We start from the raw sequence: 20,313 nt of genomic DNA on the forward strand, positions 1-20,313 counted from the left end.
ATAATGTATCCCTAGAAAATGACCCAATTTCTGTTCTGTGTGTAAAATCTGGTGCCTATTATGCTTGCAAGCTTTATAAATATATAAGATTTCCACAGTACATACTTTGCCTTTTTATAGAGTTTGCCTCCTGAGCTTATAAAACAAAGAACCCAGAGCAAACACTGAAGTTTTAAGTTGTCATTGATCCAGTGTCAGAGTGGAACTGAGCTCCACAGTGCTTCATCAATGTTTTTTTGGGGGGATGGTGGTGGTGGAGGGGGTAGTATACATTAACAGGCCTTTCTTCTGCTATGCCTCTGGAGGATTCGCTGTCAGTGATTTGGTTAGCAGCTGTATCTGTAACTGCACTACCCGGGGACTATAGCCAACTGTGTGTGTTACTGAGTTGATTCCAACTCATAGTGATCCTGTAAGCCAGAGCAGAACTGCCCGATAGGGCTTGCTAGGCCGGATGCATTACTGGAGCAGATTCCTAGGTCTTTTCTTCTGTGGTGTTACTGGATGGGTTTGAACCAAAGAGCTTGCTGTTAGCAGTGAAGCATTTAATTGTTGTGCCACCAGGCCTCCTTGATTAGGACCCCCCAACACCCCACCTTGGTGGAAACATAACTTTCCAGAGATCCCAGTTATCTCTTCTGTGCGTATAGTTTTCAATGCTTGATTGGGAAAAACCCTGGATATTTGGTCAGATTTTTCCTTACATTTCCCATCTATTTTCTGCTTAGACTTAACCTTGTTTTGATGCAAGAATAATCAGAAGACTTTCAATAATTCTATAGCAATGCTAGTGGGGGTGGGGTAATGACAGCTTGAAAGTTATTTGAAAAGTTCAAACCTACCTTCTGCTCCACAAAAGACCTGGCAATCAGATTTGCTTCCCCAGAGATTATAGCTTAGGGACCCTGACCACGTGTTCTACTTGGCTCCATGGAGTTGCTTTGACTTGACTTGAGATTGATTCAATGGCCTACAACAAGTAAACATATTAATGCATTAAGGGATTAAGGGACAATTCCATAGTTTCACCAATGTTTATGTGAGGAACAAAAGACAATGACATTTAGATGTAATTTCTATTCACATAGGTCTTTAAAAACAAACAGAAGTCAGACAACTCCCAGTTAAATCAAAGGCCTTATCTATAGTGACAAACTACTCACATCATGGACATTTCCATGTTTCCATATTAGGGCTAATTTTAACCAATTCTCTTTCCATCCTCAAGATGGTGAGGAACGTTCTACCCACCAGGGTTGTTCTTGTGGAAATCCCTCACCACTGCTGACAGGTGCAGTGGCGCCACATGTGAAATCAACAAGTTGTGCAATATGAAAAGATTAATAAACCAGACAATAATATGAATTTTTCCAAAATAAAAATTTCATCACAATTTCACGAAAGGCAGTTCATTTTGATCATTTACAGGGACAGGTGAAGTATAAATTTAATTAAAAACAACTTCTCTTTGGACTCATGAATATTAAATATTCAGACTGTTTCCATTTTTACAAGTCAACTAGGGCCACAAAATTGACTTCACGGAAAAATCATAATATTATTCAAACAAATTTGTGTTTTCATTTTTCTGTTGTCACATGGCGGTAACCAGCTTCTCCATATTCATGTCAGCATGGCCCCCAATTGCGTGTGGTCTGCAGGACCTCAGCCCTCACAGCACACGCATCGACCCTGTTTGACTGCCAGTGTGGGGAAGGTTTGATCCTTCCTCTCTGCTCCACTGCTCCATTACATAGATGGCTTAAAGAACAGAGATTGTCTTGAAGTTAGTTGTGGAGGTTAGGAGTTCAAATCCAGGGTATTGGAAGAACCATGTTCCCTCAGCTCTAGAGCAAGATCTTTCCTTTCCTCTTCCAGTTTCCGCAGGCTCTGGGCGCTTCTCAGTGACTGGGCTTTGAAATGCATCTTTACATGGCGGCCCTCTTCCTCGAGTGACTTTATCCTCTCGCCTGCTCTCCTCTTTTAGAAACCGTCTCTCAGATGGAATCAGAGTCCTCTCTCATTCCTAAGTGACAAACCTCATTTCCAAACAGGGTCACATTTCGATACAAGGATGAGGGCTTCCACCTTTTAATTCAATCCATATCATATTTGCTATTAAACATTTTATAGTGTCTCTTTACCCATTAAAAAGGTAAAAATTAAAAATTTCTCAATGGAGATAATTGAGAAATCTATTGAAAGCAGAGAGGGTAATATATCAGTTTCTAAGTCTTTCATAAAAGTTAAGAACTAGTAGCGTTTGCCTAGTCCCACTTCTCCACAGTCAGTCACCCCCAAAACTGAGCTCATTCAGTCACTGGACTTAGGTTGTGTAAGCAGCTGGGGCTGACTCGGGCTCTATCTAGCTCTTTCTCCTGAGCAACAGCTGCTTCTGGATGAGAAGCAGTAATCGCACTTGAAGGGGCCGAGAATCCAAGGGCACTTAAATTGCACCTCACCATACAAACCAGTTTCCAAAGGAGAGCAAAAAGAGCTCAGGTGTAAACAATTAAAGCATAAAGTCTCTGCTCTGAAGCCAGCACATTCACGAAAGGCAGTTCATTTTGATCATTTACAGGGACAAGGTGAAGTATAAATTTAATTAAAAATAACTTCTCTTTGGACTCATGAATATTAAATATTCAGACTGTTTCCCTTTTTACAAGTCAACTAGGGCCACAAAATTGACTTCACTGGAAAAATCATAATATTATTCAAACAAATAAATGTGTTTCTGAGAAAAAACATCATGTACTTGGAAAGCTCGATATTTCCCTAGGGAAATGCATGGCTCCAGAACTGGCCCAGTCAAAAGTGTCTTTATCCCAGTGACTCACAACACAGAAGGCCCATAACACCAATATTCCTTGGTAGAAATATCAGGGTATTATTTCTTGATATTTTTGTTGGACATACAATCTAACAGAAACACAGGATAGAAATAGCAGGTTCTAAGAAGATATTACTATTTTTCCAAAGACCCTGCTTCTGAGGGTGAGGGTGCTAAAACACTTTCAGAAAACACAACACCATAAAATCAAACAAAACCTCACTAGGATGCTTTTATAACATTGATCTGAAAGGCAGAAATATCCATACACTTGACCTTGATAGTCAATTTATTGAGTGAGGCTACATTTGGGGAATCAGTGCATTAAGAGGTCATGTCCAGTCTACTTGAATTTCAAAAAAATCATTTATTAATTCAGTCACATTTAGTAAAGCCTTTACTAATTGGTACATATATATTCTTTATCTCAAAATATCTGAGAGTTTCCTTGTTGTAGCACTGAAAAGAACATGAACACATTGAAAAGGCATAAAGAACGGAAATGTGCCCCATCTTTTCATGACGACTAGCACTTCAGAGCAATACTGAGTGTGTAAACTTCTTCATTAGGTGGCGGCTGTCAGACCCCAGCGAATGGTTCCAGACCTTTCTGATCATCAACGTGTGATGAATCCATGGACTTCAGATCAATAACCTGAATTGGCAGATTAAAACCTGAGGTCAGGTGATCTGAGAAGGGTCCCACCATTCCGTTCCCCTGCTGTGTGATGCTATGAAAGCAAAATAGGTAACGCTGCGCCTTGCTTCTTCCAATGCATTTAGCCAGATACATATGGGCAGCAAGAGCACAGCGATGTAAAAACAGAGCAGAAAAAAGTAACTTGAACAGAATGTGGCATTTTCCCTTGGTTTTGCTAACGGCCCACATACAACATGCTTTTAAAAAGCCACCCTAGAACATTTTCTCTTCATCATTTTCAAGCAGCTTAAATGGACATTTAGAATGTATAGCACTGGGCATGTATTCCATCTGGGAAAAATGGAAAAGAGATTTAGCACGATGGGTTGCATTTCTATAATTGTTGTTAGGACAAAGTTGATGTGTACTTGATCTCTTGTCTTTTGGTCATATTTTAAGGTCATCGTACCTTTTCAGCTCTGCAGTAGCACTACATGTTGCTTTTTGTAAGGAAAATAATTTTGAACATAATCAGTACACTTTATATTTAATTATAAATATCGATTCATTTTAAATGCCTTGAGGATTTGAAGACTTGAAAGACACATATAAGAGGAATTCTCTTTATATTGTGAAAACTATTTTTATGGACTCTAAAGCCAGTAACACTTCGCTTTATTAAACACCAGTCCCCTGCCTCCTGGATGTTAATTTTATTGGGGCTGTCCTCTGAATATTCTTCCAATTCGAGCTATTCCTGCACAGCCCATGCACACTCATAGAAACTCTGCACCACCGTTCAGAACTTCCCCGTGCAGACATGTGTCCACAGCCAGCCAACGCCGCTCCGTGCCTTGATAAATATTGGCCTATTATAACCATTCTTAACAAAGTTTATTTCCAAACACATTTTTGTAACAATCTTCAAGATAACACCGAAAAACTGCACAAGAGTCATCTTGACTGGGTGAAGCGGGGAAAAAATGCCGACCAATTATAGCATTGCTTTGTTTACTCCTCCAGCAAGTCTGAAGTATTGGGGCTCTGAACCCTGTTGTTCTGTCTCAAGTATATGGTCCTGGATGTTATGTTTAGGTATTATGTTTTTATCATTTCTCAACTCTAAAGATACGGGAGGGAAATTCTCTCTCTAGCTTGTACAGCCAGAGGACTCCAATGCTTCCTTGCTAACCACACTTTAGTACTGCACACCTGCACACATCATACTGTATAATATATGTCGACAGTCTATGGAGAATTTATCTCAATTTACATACAGCTCTCCAAATCCTCTGGTGAGCCTGATGTGAAATCTGAGACAGGCCAAATCTCCCCAACAGGATCTTCTTTTCCTCCAGGGGGTTCACCGCCGAAGGCAATACAGATCCTTGGACAGCGCGGTGGGGCTCGAGATTCCGGGAGAGGAGTGGCTGCGGGGCTTGTTTCGCTGAAGATTTACAATGTAGTTCTTGCAGGCGGCTCAGCAACCCCCTCTGTGGCGGTGGGTGTCTGCTGTGACAGAGCGGGGAAAAGCTCTCTAATCTCCCGTGCCTGCCTCTGCCTTTCAGCCGCTCCCCTCTCCTGCCTTCCCTGCCGCCGAGCGCTCTCGCCTCCTTTGCCTTTCTAGGGGAGGGGGGATGTTCGGGTGGGGTGGGGGGGGGTAATAGGTGTTCAGTCCCTGAAGGCAGCTAGAGTAGCTTTGGCAATATAGACCCGAGCCTGTGTGCGCGCACACACACACACGCGCGCGCGCACACACACACACACACACACACTCACTCACTCACTCACTCACTCACTCACTCACTCACTCACTCACTCACTCACTCACTCCAGCTCTCCCCACGGGGATACCAAGCCAGCCGGAAGCTCCAGCTACCTGCAGGGGGTGGCCCGGCCGGGCGCTCAGCGCTTACTTGCCATCTGCGGAGGGCAGAGCCACATCCAAACCAGGGAGGGCGGTTGGCTGTCCGCTTGGCAAGCTGGAGACGTTGGCCGCCAACGCGGCTTAAAGTGTCCAGGGTGGCGAAGAAGGAGTCTCCAGGGCAGATTCCCGGAAGGGCTCCGAAGCTCCCGGACTTCCTCCGGCGCCGGCGCTCCAGTCGGTCCCTCCTGGCCATCCTCTCGGGCCCTTCTGCGGGGTGCTGGTCTGGGGCGCCCCGGGGCCGCCGCCGCCGCCGCCAGCGCAGCCCACCCGGAGGAGCACTGAACGCCCCGGCGACACCGGAGTGGGGGGCGAAAGCGGGAGCCCTAACTTCCCCCCGCGGGACCCTCGCTCGGCGTCCGCCTCGCAGTGTCGCGCAGCCGGGGGCCGGCGGACGGGCTCCCGCGGAGAGCGTGGCGCAGGGGAGGGCCCGGCGGGAGCGGCGGGCGCGCAGGGGGCGCCCGGACCCCGCCCAGGAAGTAGCGCGCCCGCGGCCGGCGGCGGCGCCTTCCAAGTTGGGCGCGTCCGCGAGCCCGCCCCGGGCGGCACGGCCCGGGGGGAGGCGGGGCTCACGGGGGCAGTCGGGGCGGCCCGCGCCCCGGGCCGGCGCCCGTCCTGCGAGAGCGCGGGCCGGAGGCTCCCGGCTGCCAGGCGGCGTCGCGCCGCGGGCCCGCGTGCGCTGCCGGATGCCCGCGCCGGAGGGGGCTCGGGGCGCCCGCCCGCGGGAGGTGCTGGGGAGGGCGGGGGAGGAGGCGGAGGAGGCGGCGTGATGGCCCTGGACGGCGAGCGGGGGGAGCAGGAGGAGGAGAAGGAAAAGAAGAAGAAGAAAAAGAAGAGGAGGAAGAAGAAGAGGGCAGAGGAGGGGGCCGCGGAGAGCCGCTCACCCTCGCAGGCCACCATGGGGGAGGCCGCCGCCGCCGCGCCCCGGCCGGGCGGCAGGGGGCCCTCGGACCCGTGGGCGGACTCGGTGGGCGTGCGACCCCGCACCACGGAGCGCCACATCACGGTGCACAAACGGCTTGTGCTGGCCTTCGCCGTGTCCCTCGTGGCGCTGCTCGCCGTCACCATGCTCGCCGTGCTGCTCAGCTTGCGGTTCGACGAGTGCGGCGCGCCCGGCGCCGACGGCGGCCCCGCGGGCTCCCCCGCGCGTGACCGCAACGCCAGCCTCCCGGGAGCCGCCCCGCGCAACCACCCCGCGGGCGAGGGCTCGGCGCCGTCCGAAGCGGCCGGCCAGGCGACGCCGGCGACCCCGTCCGCCCGGCCACCATCGGAGGAGGAGCGCGAGCCGCGGCGCCCCTGGACCCAGTTGCGCTTGTCGGGCCACCTCAAGCCGCTGCACTACAATCTGATGCTCACCGCCTTCATGGAGAACTTCACCTTCGCCGGCGAGGTGAACGTGGAGATAGCGTGCCGGAACGCCACCCGCTACGTCGTGCTGCACGCCTCCCGGGTGGCCGTCGAGAAGGTGCAGGTGGCCGAGGACCGCGTGGCTGGGGCCGTGCCCGTGGCCGGCTTTTTCCTCTACCCACAGACCCAGGTCTTGGTGGTGGTGCTGAACCGGACCTTGGACGCCCAGAGGAATTACAACCTGAAGATCGTCTACAATGCCCTCATTGTAAACGAGCTCCTGGGCTTCTTCCGCAGCTCCTACGTGCTCCACGGGGAGAGAAGGTAGGGAGGGGCGGGGCCCCGCGGCGCGGGACCCTCAGGACCCTCTGGGCTGCCTGCCACCCACCCCCCAGACTGGGTCCCATTCCCTCTGGGAAGCAAGGGGTGGCGGCGTAAAGTCACCAGCCCAAACCCTCTACTCCCCAAAGCCCAAAGCCCGTCCCCAAAGCCCATCCGCTCCGCAAACTCACTCACTCACTCAGTGCCAAACAGGGAATTCCGCCCCCCTTGCATAGTTGGGACCTTCTCCTGGGGTAAGCTTGCTGGGCCTTAGAATAGATTCCCACTCCCAGTGCTGCTGCTTTTCTAAGGGGAATGTGTAATTTGAGCGATGCCAGATTGACAGTAAAAGGCTAACAAGTTATCCTCTAAAGAAAATGACTGAGCGCTTAAGGCCAACATAGCAGAGCCTCTCCGTTAAGGTATTGGCAAATTCCTCTTACCAGGTCCACCCTGTCTGACTCTTCGTCCCCTGGCAAACGCTTGGCAGAAGATGGGCTTTGGCTGCGTAAAGTTTTCTAAAAGTAGAACGTCAAGTTCACAGCCCTGCCTAGTACAGCTCAAGGCCGGAGAGGCTGGAGGGGTGGTTGGCATGGTACAGGCTGCCAAGAGTGCCCCGCCGCCGGGAGCTGCAGTTTGAGGATCAAGGCATGGTCATTCCAGTGGCTTTTCCTAGAGTTATTGCCCCTGGAGATGTCTCTAGTGGTGAAGGGGGAGAAAACACGGCTAGTTAGTCTTCAAAGCCGAGTGCCTTTGATGCCTTTTAGATTGGTCAGTATTCTACTTATTAGTGCCTTAAAAAACTTTCCTTCACTTGTTTAGAGTTTGTGCTTAAGAATCCAACAGAACAGGTGCGAATTGCACCAGTTCCTCCAAAACTTTATGGTTTGGTGAAGTTGTTTAATTTAGCTAAGCCAATATTTCTGAACCTGATGACCTCTATCTAAGTTCTATCAACCCCACAGCAGCCCTGTAGGATAGGAGCTGATATCCCGAGTTTGACAGATGGGAAAAGGGGAGCATCGGGAAGTCAGGTATCTTGACTGTGATTACATGATGAACCGACAAAGCAGGGATTTGAGTTCAGGCAGCAAGGCTTGGTAGAGCCCATATATATCCCCTGACTTGGGAATAATAACAATAATAAATCCATAATGATACCATACTCTCACAGTATTGCATCAGGTGCCCATGACTCATTCACTTCCAGAGACTCAAGTCTGACTCACAGAGACCCTGCAGGACAGAGTAGACAGAGTAGAACTGCTCCTGTGAGTTCATGAGTTCATGAGACTGTAACTGTGTACCAGAGTAGAAAGCCCTGTCTGTCTGTCTCCTCAGAGCACTGATTCGAACCGTTGACCTAGTGTTTAGCAGACCAATGAGTGAGTACCATGCCACCAGGGCTCCTAGGTGCCTATGAGTAAATGTGTTAAACAACACTCGACCACGTGCGGGGAATATAATCTACCATAAGTAAGTGTCTGGTAGTACGAGGTTCTTAGGTATATTTTAATGAAAGAATAAGATTCTTGCTCTTCCCCTGACTCATTGCGTTTAAAGCAAATGATTACTTAAATGACTAGAACAGGTGAGAGTTAAAAAATAACAAAGTAGTAGAAACATAACAAACTTAAAAATGCAAACAACTTGATTAAAGGTGTGCTGGAAATGACTGATGGGAGATCCCCAGTGATTCTCACAACGGCAAAAACGAAGGCTCAGCAGTCCAGCGCACTTGGGATCCCCAGGCTTGTCAGTGAAGAGCTGAGTTTGAACTCTGGTTTTCTGATCCCTAGACCTGAGCTTATGGTGCCTGGAAACTCTCAAGAGAAACTGCTAGTCTCTCAGAGACGGGAACTTCACCAAAGTTCTGTTTTATGAGGTCACGTTATATAAATAAAATACCGAAATGCCTCAATAGTTGCATGATAGTTAAGGTCTCCCATAAATTAGTCACTTGATAAATCGTAACATTAGGTATGGATAATTTAAACCCCTTTCCATCATTTTCCCATATATTATAAAGAATATAGATTAACCATTAAAAACCCCACTATCATCAAATATGGGGAAAGGCATAGAAGGTATATCTTCATATGCTGAGAAAAAAGCTTATTATATCAAAATATCAATACTGTAAATTGTACATCACTACTGATAAATCTTGCTGCGGTAAAATAAATACCTCCAACTAATGCTGGTTTTTGAGCCATGCCAAAATATATTTGGTGGAACTGAGTTTGTTTTGGTCAGTGCTTTCAAATTAACAGGACTCTTAAAAAGACCAGATGTTTCTGCTTGACCCATAACTGATTTCTTATACCCCTGGTACATATTTGCATTTCAATGCACTCCTTCAGTTCTCCCTACAGATGTAAAGAGCTCAGTTGAAAGTTTAACCTAGTGCCCATGCAGCTAAACTCTCCTCTTGCCCCCCCCCCCGGAACTACAGGATTCTGTGTTCCTAAGAGTTCTGTTCCTTTTTCTTTAAGGCCATGTTAATTTGATCATGTATTGGATGTTTATGCTAGAGTTGATAAGACAATGAAAATGTAGTAAATTATTATAAAAAAATCATACCAGCGTTCCAGATATTAACTCTTGTTGTTGTTGTTGCTGTTACTATGGCTACTTAGACTAATAGCAGGAACTCAGTCAAAGTTGGACTTTTGTTAGTAATAATTTTATCACCTAAATGCAGTGTAAATAACATTTAAAAACCCCACTCTCCAAAAGGACACAGGGGCAAGCTCTGGGAAACCTGGTTTAAAATAAATATGGTTGCAAAGGAAATTAATGCCATTATCAAAGTATAGTGGCCTAGTCTATGTGACCGTAGTTACTGTTCTAAGTGCAGTGGATACTGGCCATACCTACTCCCAGCCCACTGCCATCGAGTAGGTTTTGGCTCGCAGTGACCCTATGGGACAGAACAGAACCGCCCGAGAGGTTTCCAAAGCTGAACTCTTCACAGAAGCAGACTGCCACGTCTTTTATTTCCACGGGGCAGTTGGTGGGTTCGAACCACTGACGTCTCGCTTTGCAGCAGAGCAGTTTAAGCAGTGGACCATCAGGGATTTTATTTTGGATATAGAGGAACATGTTCTTCTTTTGCATCTATAATCATTTTATAGAAATCTTTAGATGCTTTTTGATGTTCTTATGGCCATTTCAAGGCTATACAGGTTAGATCATTTCGTGAAAGGAAATCCAAGACACCTCGTTTTCTCTCTGTCTTCAAAATTTGGTGTTTGATTTGATTTGAGTCACTTAGCACGTGGGGCAGGTACCGGAGGTGCTTTCTTCGGGCATGCTCCCTTGCAGCGGTGGTTCTAACCTTCCGACAGTTCCTCATCTGGTGGTGACCCCCCAACCATAACAATATTTTCGTTGCTACTTCATAATCATAGTTTGCTACCGTTATGAATTGGGCGACCCCTGTGGAAGGTTCCTTTGACCCCCACAGGTTGAGAACCGCTGCTATAAAGTATCTTAAAATTGTTCTCAGTCCCACTCATCTGTACTTGTTGCTAAAGGTTTAAAATCAGACACACTAATTATTTAGATGTGACTTTTTATGAGTTAAGAATCTAAGTAATTAGTAAACATTTGAAAATTTGACTTCATAATTTTTATGTAGAAAAATAAAATAGCACACTATCAGAGAGTATCAAAGGTCAATTGGAAAAAACTTTTAGTTTGTATAATCTAAAAATGCCAAGATCAGTAAAACGGAAAACAAAATTGCCATAGGGAGTTCTTATTTAATACTGTGGAAATCTGATTTCAAAACCAGTCTCGCTTCTTCTGTCACCCTTTGAAAATTCAATCTGTTTTCTTTCTCCTGCCTTTCTTTTTTTATTACTGGAAACAGATAGGAATGACATTTATCAACCCTTACCAGCTGGAAGGAGTGAAAGTTTAGCTTCAGAATCTTGAGTGGGGGATAGTCATGTGAAATCCAGGTGGCCATTACAGAGCCGAAGATGAAACTCCTTCCTTTGGGATGAGAGCGATGAAGTTGAGTAGTGTCTTTGTAAACCCCAGCTGAATGACAGCAGCGCCTCAAGGTGGCACGTTTGAGACATCAGCCATATCCTCAGTACCTGCTTATTAAGCTACCTACTCCCTCCCTCCCCCCCCCCCCCACCAGGCACTGCCCTGAGTAATCGGAAAGATAAAAAGCAGTCCAAGGTCCCACTGGTACAGAGATCGGACATGCAGCCTTCAGATAGACTTCAAGCCTGCAGACACGATTTGTTTACCTAACCCCCAAACAGCTTAATGTTATTTTTCTGATTAGCTGTAAAAGTTTAGAAATTGAGGGATTACATAGAAAAGTATTTATTTCTGGCCTTTTGGAAAATTGGAAAATCTTGTACCACTGGGCTTTACATTCTAGCTTGGCAGTATTTGTCTTCATTTATTACTTCAACAGTTATTTATTGAATGTCCTCTGTGAGAGTCAGGCAGTTTCATAGGCTCTAGGGTCTAGAAATAAAGTGAACAAAATCACATTGTCAGGAAGCTTTTATACTTCTTAAGTTTGTGACTGACCCATTTACAAGTGACATTTGCTTCCATGTGTAACTTAATCTAGACCACTTCTGCATCTTTGTACCTAGTCTACTTCACCTTTTTCAATCAAGTGGCTATTTGGATTTTCAACCCTTGCTTGGGCCATAATTCACCAGGGAGGCCAATAATAAGGACCAGGAAAAAGAGGAATATGAATAAGAAAATCAACAAGTTCACTAATTGTGAATTAATGACAGTAGCATTCACTAACTGTCAAGTGTAACCTGTAGAGAATAAGTTTCTTGTACATAATGAGTCCAAGAGAGTTTAGAAGAGGGAGAAATTTCTGTGAGTTAGAGTCTAGAGATCTACTTTATAAAAGAAACATGATTTGGTATTCACTTAAATAATATTATAAAGAAAAGTCATAGAAATGGGGAGGTCTGTGGGAGAAAGTATAGCATTCTTGTTATAAATAGATCTGAGAATTTAGATTTCGTTTCTCTGTGTAACATGGGTTAATTACTTAACCTCTCTTTAATTCACATTTTTAAAACTAGAAATACAAATTCTTCATTTACATTGTTTTCCTGGTTACTATTGTGATAAAACAAACCATCCCAAAGCTTAGTGGCAGATAGAAACCACTTTGCTGTACTGAAGCTCTCCTTTAATGGATCAGGAATTTTGGACAGGAAAGAGGCAGGCTAGCCTGCACTCTATGATGAGAGGTGACTCCGTGTAGGTTCTTTTGTTGTGTCTGTGGGATTGGTGCTGGCACGCTCGTGGAACTCACCTGCTGCTCATTGTGGGTACTCTCTTTGGAACGCAGTGTGGCCTGGCCTTCTAACTCACGTGGTGATCTCCGAATGGCTGGTTTTCTTACACGGTACTTCAGGGCTCTGTAGGGGAGTTCTTACATGGTACTTCAGGCCTGTGTTCTTACATGGTACTTCAGGGCTCCGAAGGGGGGTGTTCTGAAAGAACTAGGTGGAGACTGTGGCCTTTACCGGCATCCTTACGGGTTGCTCAGTATCACATATATAATATCTCCTAATTATAAGTGGGTCATTAAGGATGGCCCTGATTCATTAGAAGAGAAAGTGTACCTCACCTCTTGATAGGAAAAGGGTCAACAGCTTATGGAAGTGTTTTAAATGTATATTATTTGCTCTCTGGTCCTAAAGAATTTTATCTACCCCTGTACGAATTTCCGCTGACCCTTCAGAGAGAGCGAACCACCAATAGGCCTCCTCCTATTACAACTCAAGCTCAAGCTTGAGGTCCAGGATCTTACCCTGCCCAGCTGCCACTAGGGGTTTGTCTCTTATGTGTACTTCCTCTACTCTGAAGACCATCAAGTCAGAAGACAAGTTGTTTCCCCCTGCACATCCAGTGTGCAGTAATAAAACAGGCATACGGTGATTACAGCAGCCATTTTCATGAAAATACGGAGAAAATAGGAGGATACAGACGTCACTGGCCGATGGCAGTTCTCCAATTCAGTTGAGCCCCTGCCGCCAATTCCTTTATTATGGCTCTTTTCGACTCCTTGAGAGTTGTTCTCCCTGATACGTGACCTTCCTTGCTGGGGCCTTTATATTTCATTCTAAATCTTCCTTTCTCTACATTTAAAAGGCAGTTTGCTCAATTCATTGACATCGGCTTTATTCTTCAGTTGTATAACCAGTCTCACTATTTTTTTCATAATCACTCCACCACTATTTATATAAACTTACTGCTCCTTAAGTTTCTTGCCTGATCTTTCTGGATGCTGTTGTTGATTCGATCCAAATGCCTGAGAGCAGTGCTCAAGGCACACATTGCTAATTAAGCTGAACTTGTAACAAGGGGTAATAGAGAGCTCATGGTCTCCTCTGTTGAGGAGAGTTTCTTGAATTAATTAATAGGCCTCATGTGATTGATTGCAATTTAATTTACATTTGGACCATAATTTCCCCTTTAGATGTTTTCTTCTTTTATTAAAATTCCACTGTGTTGTATGTTGGAATGAATCAAACTGTTACTTATCCGCAAAAGATGAGCTGTGAGCAGGACGTATAAATGTCGGCAGGAGAGACTGCCACATTTCTATTAATCCAAACTGTGGCATTTTGAAAGATAGAGCATAGGTTTATGATTGACTTACACATCATGAAAGAATATGAGTATATAATTCAGGTACTAAAACTTTGATCATTGTAAAACATTCAGTTGATTCTCCAAAAAAGTTGTTTACCATTTGATGATTTGTCAGTAAACTCAGGAAAACTTATGCAGACAACAACCAGTAGGTTGTGGTTGGTGTTGAATAACCTTCTCAGTTTGTTTCAGTGCAGGGTTGGGAAGCAAGGCTTCTGTTTTATTGTTTCGTTTCTATTGCTGGGAATTCAAGCAGTTGTAATTCTTTTAAAAATGGTGGGTTTTTTATGTATCAACTGGTATCCACTCGATTAGACAAAATTACATGCACAAATCTCTTTGAGATGAGCCTTTCTTTACCTTTGGGGTCTGTAGAACAAGACCCTTATAATTCTTACCTATCCTATTATTTAAAAGACAAGGCTTGGAAGAGGCTTAATCGAAAGACTCCAACAGCCTGTTGTCACGTTGAAAAGGCCCGTTAGGGTCTTAATAAAGTCATACTCTAGCATTATCTTTAGATCAAGCTTTTCTTTTTTATTTGTTTGTTTGGGAATTAAATTCAATGCAGTATCTATTACAAAAGAGTCTTGCTTTTGAAGAGGAAAATGTGAATTTGCCAACTTAAAAAAAATTATTAAGTACTTTCATTGGGGCTCTTACAGCTCTTATCACAATCCATCCATCCATCCATTGTGTCAAGCACATTTGTACATATGTTGCCATCATCATTTCAAAGCATTTTCTTTCTACTTGAGCCTTTGATATCAGCTCCTCATTTTTTCCCGCCCTCCCTCCCTCATGAACCCTTGATAAATTATAGTTTATTATTTTCATATATTACATAGTCCTCTGTCTCCCTTTACCCACTTTTCTGTTGGTTGTCCTCCTGGGATGGGATTGTATGTTGATTCTTGTGATCAATTCCCTTTTCTCCCCTACACACCCCGTATTCAACTGGTATCTCTAGTCTCATTATTGGTTCTGAGGGGTTTACCTGCCCTGGATTCCCTGTGTTATGGGCTCTTATCTGTAGCAGTGTATATGTTCTGGTCTAGTCAGATTTGTAAGGTAGAATTGAAGTCATGATAGTGGAGGGGAGGAAGCATTAAAGGCTCACAAGGAAGAGATGAGCCCGCCAGGGTGCAGTACAGCACCGATGAAACCTACAACTTTCTTCTAGTTCTTTAATGCTTCTCTCCCCGCTCACCCAACTAGATCATGTTTTCTAACCCTTTGATTTGAATATTTTTTTTCGGAGGCTGCTTTTACTTTAAGGATCTTAAGCCCTCTGTAGTCTGGGAAGGAAACACAATTTTAATTTAAAACCTAGAAAGTCCTGCTCGTTTATGGTTTAGCTACATTTTACTTGAAAACTGTAGAGATTGTTCTTAACGTGTGTGTGTGTGTGTGTGTGTGTGTGTGTGTGTGTGTGTTTCATGGCTAGTGAGTGATAAGCCAGGTCCAGACAGGCTCTCTGCTATCGAGGTGATGAAGACCCATAGCAGCTGCGGACAGGGTGGAACTGGCCCCGTGAGCTTCTGAGACCGTAATGCTTCAGAAGAGCAGAAAGCTCCACGTGTCTCCTGCAGAGTGCTTAGTGGTTTTGACTGCTCACCTTGTGATTAGCACCCCAGTGGGTCACCGCTACACTACCAGAGCTGCTGACGATCAGCCAGGTAGCACTGTCAGTACTCTTTCTGGAAGCTCCTTGGCTAGAAAAGAAGAGTGGAATGGGTTTCTTCTCCTTTCGCATACTGCAGACAACGGTAGAGCTAAACTTTCTGTGACCACACAAAAAGTTTGTCTTTTATTATGTTTCTACCCACATTTATCGTATTAGCCTCGAAGCCCTCATCAACAGTTTCCACTCATAGTCTTCTTATGTCTGAAGCTACGGCCATGTTTTAATTAAAAGCCCTTGTTACAGCAATGCTCCATGGATACAAATTTGCTTTGGCTGATTCTGCTGTAGAGCAAACCACTTGACAATATAATATACTTTTTATGGCACACACAGGTTCTTTGTGTGAGGGACTCAGATCGTTTTTGGAACGGAGCAATTTATCTCTGCTACATGATGTCTGGGGCCTTAGCTGGGAAGTGTCAGTGTTGGGATATCAAGATAATCTATAGCTGGAGGGCCCGAGCTGTCCAGCGGCCCCATCATCCACTGTCTAATGGGTGATGCCATTAGGACTTCACCTGGGGCTGGCAGCCGAGGGGGTTACATGTGGCCTCTCTCCGTCACTTGAGCGTCTTTGAAGCATGGGGATCACATGGTATTCACATGGTAGTTGGTCTTCTTAGCTATTGATTTCATTTTCCAAAGACACAAGTATAAAGAGATTTACATCATTTGTTCCTTGCATTATAAAATAGTTATGGAGAATTGCATTTGTCACTATATTTTTCTCTCTTGTTAGGAAGGTATTACCATTTCTAATGCAGCCATGTGTCAGTATTACTTTATTAATTTCAAGCTTAGGGTGACTCATGATCAATGGATGAGGCATAAACTCCATCTCTCAGTGAGAATAGAGTCAAAGAAGTTGTATAAATTTTCTCAAACTACCAAAAGTTTTTCTAAATATTAGAAGAGATTACATAAATAAAGGGAGTCCTGGTGGCTCAGTGTTTAAGTCTTGGTTGCTAACTAACCCATCAACTCCTTCTGTCAATATTTACAGCCTTTGAAACCTATGGAGTAATGCTACAGGGTCGCTGTGAGTCTGAATCGACTTGACAAAAATGAATTTATTTCAGTTTTATGGATATGAAATCGGAAGCACAGCATTTGGCACATAATACACTGATGATTATAAATCAATCTGTTCAGAAATTCTTTAATGAATTTGTGATATATACATTTAAGAGTTTAGATATAAACTAGATTATAGAGGATCTTGATACCAGACCAATCGAGTATTTGTTTTATTCACTGAATAATTTAAAGCTACATAGAAAGCTAATACAAACTCAATTGCTTTTGAGTTGATTCCAACTGAGAGCAACCTTGTAAGACAGACTGTCTTAGGATTTCCAATGCTGTCATTTTTTTAAGTGTAAGAGAGAGCTTTATATCAAGGCGTAATTATATTTCCAGCTAACATCCCAGCCTAGTACAGATCAAGTCCATAAATCTGATTCTACACCATAAGTCCAATACTAGTCCATAAATACCCCTTCAGAGTCGTGCAGCCACATGCAGTGAGGCAGAATGGAGGAAGATCACGGGCCGGTGGGGGTGGGTGCAAAGTCTTGTAGGTCAATAGTGGTAGACACATTCTGGGCTCTGGCTGCCATCAGCATGACTTGAAGTGGCTTGTCAACAGGAAGATGAAACGGAGAGTGTGTATGGCCTGCCTTCAAGGAGAAAGAGACAGGAAGAGGCTGGCCTCACAGAGCCATTTATCTCGGTCCTCCATTCAAGCTGTGACCTCATTAATACACTAAACTCCAGGTTCCTACAAGAACCATGTGGACACAAGAAAACCTAACTATCACAGTCCTCAACTTGGCACATATATACCATTCTTTAGTCAAATATAATTTTTTTAAAAAGGACAATAGTAAAATCATATTTGTGCTTAAAAGGAAAAAACTAAAATTCAGAAAATTCAAAATATTCCAGGCTTTTTAAACATAATATTCTATACACTCATAGAAACAAAACTATTCTATGCGTAATAATTGCAGTATGTGAATACCTACATCATAATCCTATCAAAATATTCTTTTTAAAAAATGTTTCCTATCAAAATATTCTTATGAACATATTCCCATACCCATGGAAGTTTGTAAGCCAGCCATGTCATTACTTTGTCCTCCCTTTTTGGGTATCCAATTTCTATACTTCCCTCTTAGATCAACCCAGTGCTCTCAGGAGACCAGTGTGTTCTTTGGTGTGAAAACTCTGCGTTCCAGTTGGGAGCTAGTGAGTCTGCATTCACGAGCGAAGTCAAACCAGGACAGGCTGTTGCTGTAAGTGTCCTGGGCATTGACTGCCACACCTTTCTCCCGTGGAGCAGGTGGTGGCTTCCAATGGCAACCTGTTGGCCAGCAGCTAAGCACTTAACTGCCGTGCCACTGGGGTACCTTCAAAGCTGCATGTGTTTATTTATACTCTTGATAATCTGGTGCAGCTTTTATGGCACGAGGAGAGTTCACATAGGTAAGACTAAGTATTATCACTACTAAAGTCATTATAACTTAAAATGCATAGAACAAAGTGGATATGGAAGGGATTTTAAAGGAGGAATTGATAGGATTTGGATAGGGAAAGAAAAAGTTGAGAAAGCAAAGATTGGCTTTAAAATTTAAAGTAATTACCAACACCAAATTTGCTGCCAGTGAGTCAGTTCTGACTATAGAAACCTTCTGTGGAGTTTCATAGGTTTTATAAATCTTTACAGGAACATACAGCCTCACCTTTGTCCTTCTGAGCAGCTGGTGGGTTTGAATTGCTGACTTTGAGGTTAGGAGCGTAATGCTTACCCAACAGCACACCAGGCCTCCTGTTTAAAGCAAAACCACTTTTTTTTTTCCTATCAGCATTTGTTGTGCATTTTGAACCAACTATTCACAGGCAATGTGGGTTTTCATTCTTTCTGGCCAATCCATTGGGCACATAAAGCACACTACCCAAATAACCCATTTGTTGCATTGTAACTTATTATACAGAATTTTATTAGTCACATTTTTTATTAGTAGCTAACAAAACTCCATCAAAGCTAAAGAAAAAGAGAATTTATTTTAGAAAGTGATTGAAGTCCACATCAAGGATGAACTTAGTGCTCGGGGCGCTGTGGGAACTTATGATTCCTATTTCAGCATGTGTTAGTTTCCTAGGCCATTGCAGCAAGTGGTCATTAAACTGAGTGGCCTAAAATAATAGGAATTTGCTTTCTCACCGTTCTGGAGACTAGAAGTTTCAAATTACACTTTCCCCAGGTTATACCCCTTCAAAGACTCTAGGGAAAGTCTGTGTTTTTTTTTTTGGGCGGGGGGGGGGGGCTCTTCTAGTTTTTTTCCCTTCCAATAGTCCTTGTCCTTCCACCGATTCATAAAGATACATTACTCCAGTCTGCCTTCAAGTTCTGGGTGTGTGTCTCTGTTTCTCTTCGCTTCTCCTTTTTCAAGGACACCATTCATTTAGAATGGATTATGACCCACTTCGTTGTGATCTGAATAATTGCAAGGAGCCCTGGTGGCTTAGTGGCTACACATTGGGTTGTCAACCACATGGTCAGCAGTTCGAGCCACCAGCTGTTGCTTGAGAGCACGACGTGCCTTCCTGCTGCGGTCAAGAGGTAAAGTATTGAAACTGCAAAGGGGGCAGCTCTACCCTGCCCCATTGGGCACCATCAGTCAGAATTGATTGAATGGCGGTGGATTTTTAACTAATTACATCTGCAAAGACCCTGTTTCTAAGTAAGGTCACATTCACAGATACTGAGGAAAAGACTTGATGATCGCTTTCTGGGGACATACTTTAGCTCACAGAATAGGCCCTTCTAAATGCTGTTTCTGGTTCATTTTCTCTCTCTTTCGGTGGCATTCTTCCTCTGTTCCTCGATGCAGACAGTGAACTATGACTGCCCATATTTTCAGGCTTTACATATTGCTGTGCACACTCCAAGAGAGGAAGTGACCTTTATAAAGTCCCCAATTAATAACAAGAGTATTGATTGCCTGTGTTTGAACTACTGATCATCCATGGTTGCTAGGTCTGGAAAGTACACATGTGAAGGGAGATTTTCAGAACATGATATCTTTTCCTGCATCCTTGCAAACGGGAGTGGGTGTTTCAAGAAATACATTTCTAAAGAAGGACTTCAGGAAGAAAACGCAAGTCCTAAAGCTTGCATTTTACATATTTTCACTTTGGATTGACTACAACAGAAACCATAAACCAAATATGCAGTGGTAGTGTGTATACAATACACCCCCTGGAAAGTGTACACTTGCACATTCACACACGAATGTAAGGCACATTTCTTTTTTATGTTTATATATATACATATATATATGCACACATTTTAATCATTTTATTGGGGGCTCGTACAACTCTTCACAATCCATGCATCCATCCATTGTGTCAAGCACATTTTTATATTTGTTGCCATCATCATTCTCAAAACATTTGCTGTCTGCTTGAGCCCTTGGTATCAGCTCATTATTTGTTTCCCTCCCTCTCCACTCCCTCCTACCTCACGAACCCTTGATAATTTGTAAATTATTATTATTTTGTCTTATCTTACACTGTCCGACGTCTCCCTTTATCCACGTTTCTGTTGTCCATCCCCCAGGGAGGAGGTTGCGTGTGATATGTTTATATTTTTAAATGATCTGTAAGGCACATTTCTGATGGCCAGTTTTAGTGAAGAAATAATGTGTACATTTTTAAAAATTGAATTATTCTGTGTTATTTCCCATTGGAAGCAGAACTTAGGTCTTATTTTAATAAGAGAAATAGGTTAGTATATGGTTAGGCTTATTTTTCAGTTGTCATAGAAAAAAAAATCTATGTTTGATAACAAAAGTCTCTCTGTCATTAGCCTTTCTGTTTTGATTATATTGCAC

At 43.9% G+C, this 20,313-nt stretch overlaps 1 protein-coding gene across 6 annotated transcripts in view; it reads left to right on the plus strand.

Annotated features, from left to right (window-relative positions):
* Positions 1 to 6,149: 6,149 nt before the first annotated feature.
* LOC142436750 (thyrotropin-releasing hormone-degrading ectoenzyme-like) overlaps positions 6,150 to 20,313 on the plus strand; it is a 252,959-nt gene continuing 238,795 nt past the window's right edge. For all 6 annotated transcript variants that reach the window (XM_075540219.1, XM_075540218.1, XM_075540217.1 and 3 more), the window contains exon 1: positions 6,150 to 7,068. In XM_075540219.1, coding sequence (XP_075396334.1) covers positions 6,167 to 7,068 — 902 coding nt within the window. In that variant the 5' untranslated portion in view covers positions 6,150 to 6,166. The remainder of the gene's footprint in view (positions 7,069 to 20,313) is intronic.

This window comes from Tenrec ecaudatus, unplaced genomic scaffold, assembly GCF_050624435.1.
Source record: "Tenrec ecaudatus isolate mTenEca1 unplaced genomic scaffold, mTenEca1.hap1 Scaffold_57, whole genome shotgun sequence".
NCBI classification, from domain to species: Eukaryota; Metazoa; Chordata; class Mammalia; order Afrosoricida; family Tenrecidae; genus Tenrec; species Tenrec ecaudatus.